The 2,680-nt window shown below is 35.8% G+C and overlaps 1 protein-coding gene across 1 annotated transcript; it reads left to right on the top strand.

Annotated features, from left to right (window-relative positions):
* Nucleotides 1-634: 634 nt before the first annotated feature.
* On the top strand, nt 635-1,770 carry LOC119077659 (trypsin-7-like). Its single transcript, XM_037184884.1, has 2 exons — nt 635-1,357; nt 1,465-1,770. Exons 1-2 carry the CDS (start codon nt 769-771, stop codon nt 1,632-1,634), a joined length of 759 nt encoding a protein of 252 aa, XP_037040779.1. The 5' UTR covers nt 635-768; the 3' UTR covers nt 1,635-1,770.
* The last annotated feature ends 910 nt before the right edge of the window (nt 1,771-2,680 follow it).

Here is a 2,680-nt window from a genome sequence, read left to right on the forward strand (position 1 = left end):
GTAAGTTGACCGTTTGTGGTTTTGGAAGTAAGGAAGCAATAAATGTAACATTTGCAAGTGATCAATGTCGATAGGCAACAATAGAATGCAGTTTAAGAAAAATAGAAAATTCTGAATCAAGTAACCCTTTCTCGTAAAAACTTTCTCGATTTATCGTTTCCGGTATTTTTCTAGTTATTAATCTAAGATTGGATTGATCTTAATTTTAGTCAATAAATAACAAAACAAATTCACGCAAATTCATAAGTTGAAGTTATTTGTGTCCCTGCATTGAACCTGAAAGAACGTTGTTTACAACTTTATTTGAATGTAAAAAAATGTGAATTAGCAATAGTAATAACCCATTAGGTCTGATCTGACTCTGGTGGAATGACAAGCCTCTATTAGCCAGACGTGAAAAGTTCGATAGCTAGATAGATACAATGTCTGATATTCAAATGATGATAAAATTGAGTAAAAATATCACGCGATTGTTTGGAACTCCATTGTCCTGTGCTGCAACCCTCACACTTTTAAAAATTTGATGTGGACCATCAATGACCAATCAATGAATTATTGTCAACGGCAATAGTAATTAAGTGGTATTAGTGAGAGAGTGACTATGTCAAGTAAATTCAGTAAATTCTCTCACAACTGATCTAGTTAGTATTTACCTCGATTAGGTAATAGGTATGCGATTATTCACAGTTTAATTTTTAAAGTTTATAAAAAACGTATCTTGTCGTTTGTGTTCATACATTCTGTTTGGAACTTTTATTTGACATCAGTATGTGCCGCACAATTTGTTTTTTCATCGTTTTATATGTTACAAGGAGTGTGAAAACAGTATTCAATGGAGAAACAGTTACAATTTCGCACAGGCCGTACCAGGTAGCATTAAACTACGATTGGCTTTGGATGGCATTTCATCAATGCGGTGGTGTTATTATTAGTCCAAAGTATACAATTACAGCGGGTCACTGCTTCGACACGGAAAGAGATTATTATGTTAGAGCAGGAAGCGAGAAAAGTACAAATCTTGGTGTAATATACCAAATAGCAGCGACGTACAAGCACCCTAATTATACGGCAAAGCCATACACTAATGACTTGGCCCTTCTGGAACTCAAAGAAGAAGTGAAATTCATGGAAACTATCAAAGCGATAAAAATGGCATGGATCAACCGAAATTTCTATAACCAGACGGCCAACGCTTCGGGATATGGTCGCACATGTTTAACTTGTAGTGTAAGCGAAACTCTGTTGCTTGCCACACTAAGCACTATCAGCATGGAAGATTGTCGATCTGCTTGGGGCAAGACAAAAATCTTAGACAGTATGATATGTGCTATTGACCAAAGGAAAAGCAAATCTACAAGTAAGTTGAATGATTCATTGACTTGATACGGTTTTCAAAATTCAAATCATTTGCTCATCTCATTATTGTCAATTATTTTTTAAATAAAATTTTGTTTTCATTTCCAGTTTGTAGAGGAGATTCAGGTGGTCCAGTTACCATAATTGATAGATTCTGGAAAGATCCAGTTTTAGTTGGAGTCGTCAGCTATGGAGATGATTGCATACCTGCCAATCCAGCTATATTTTCGTTCATACCAGCTTTTCGAGGGTGGATAAAAAACGTGACGGGACATTAATCCTTCACCAAGCGTGTTATGTTGAATATTCTGCTCGAAATTCGTCAAAACATTAAGTTTGAAAGTGTATGTTTTAAAGGAAAATTTAAGTTGACTTTTTTATACCCCGTGCGAACGCAATAAATGAATATTTGAAACAGGGTAAAATTACCAGTTATTGCTCAACAACATAAGGAATATGACTACTATCAACGCACTTCAAGCAAAAGTGCTTCGAGTGACAGCTGCCAAATAGAGTACTATTTCGTATGAATATTTTTACAGATTTTTTAACAGTGCCAAAGTTTGTTTGAAGCACTGTCCAGTTTCAGTTTCTATTTAGAGTACCCCTCATGCTTGAAGTGCGTTGTCACTATGCTACTGTAATATTTTCTAAGGCAAGTCCATTTTTCCTTCTAAGTTTCTAAGTTTTCACGAGAGAGAAGCGAACATGTGCATGTGAAAGTTAGAATGTGCACCGAGACCATTTTCCTATTTAGGTAACAAGATTTTTTCTACATCGGACGAAATACATCGATGAGTTGAAAGTAGTGTAGTCATATTCGCCATATTGAATTTGTACAAACGTTGCTTCTCTCATTCATTTCATTCAATTATTTGGGCGGATCGCGAATAAAACAAGGCTATATACTTTGGGGAGGTCACGCAGATGCAGATACGCGGGTTACACACCACGTTTCATACAAAAAATTCACCACGCCATACAAATTCAATTTTGGTGAATTTGTTTGTATGGAAAAGGTGTGTTCCCGCGTATCTAATAAAATGGCGATCTCCCGGTCATGCAGATGCAGATACGCGGGTTACACACCACGTTTCATACAAAAAATTCACCACGCCATACAAATTCAATTTTGGTGAATTTGTTTGTATGGAAAAGGTGTGTTCCCGCGTATCTAATAAAATGGCGATCTCCGTGACCTCCTTAGGATACAATTATAAAATGACGAAGAAATTCGTTTAAAATTTATTTGCCATGTTTGCATAAAAAAGTTACATACAGGTACAATACTTACGATATTTAATTTAACACACGAAAAACACAC

The sequence above is a fragment of the Bradysia coprophila genome, chromosome III, assembly GCF_014529535.1.
Source record: "Bradysia coprophila strain Holo2 chromosome III, BU_Bcop_v1, whole genome shotgun sequence".
Lineage (NCBI taxonomy): Eukaryota > Metazoa > Arthropoda > Insecta > Diptera > Sciaridae > Bradysia > Bradysia coprophila.

Excerpts from the sequence above, each read along its gene's own strand:
- LOC119077659 (XM_037184884.1), top strand. The coding sequence starts at position 769 with ATGTGCCGCACAATTTGTTTTTTCATCGTTTTATATGTTACAAGGAGT. Across the intron at positions 1,358-1,464 it reads AAGGAAAAGCAAATCTACAA|TTTGTAGAGGAGATTCAGGT; the intron begins GTAAGTTGAATG and ends TTTCATTTCCAG.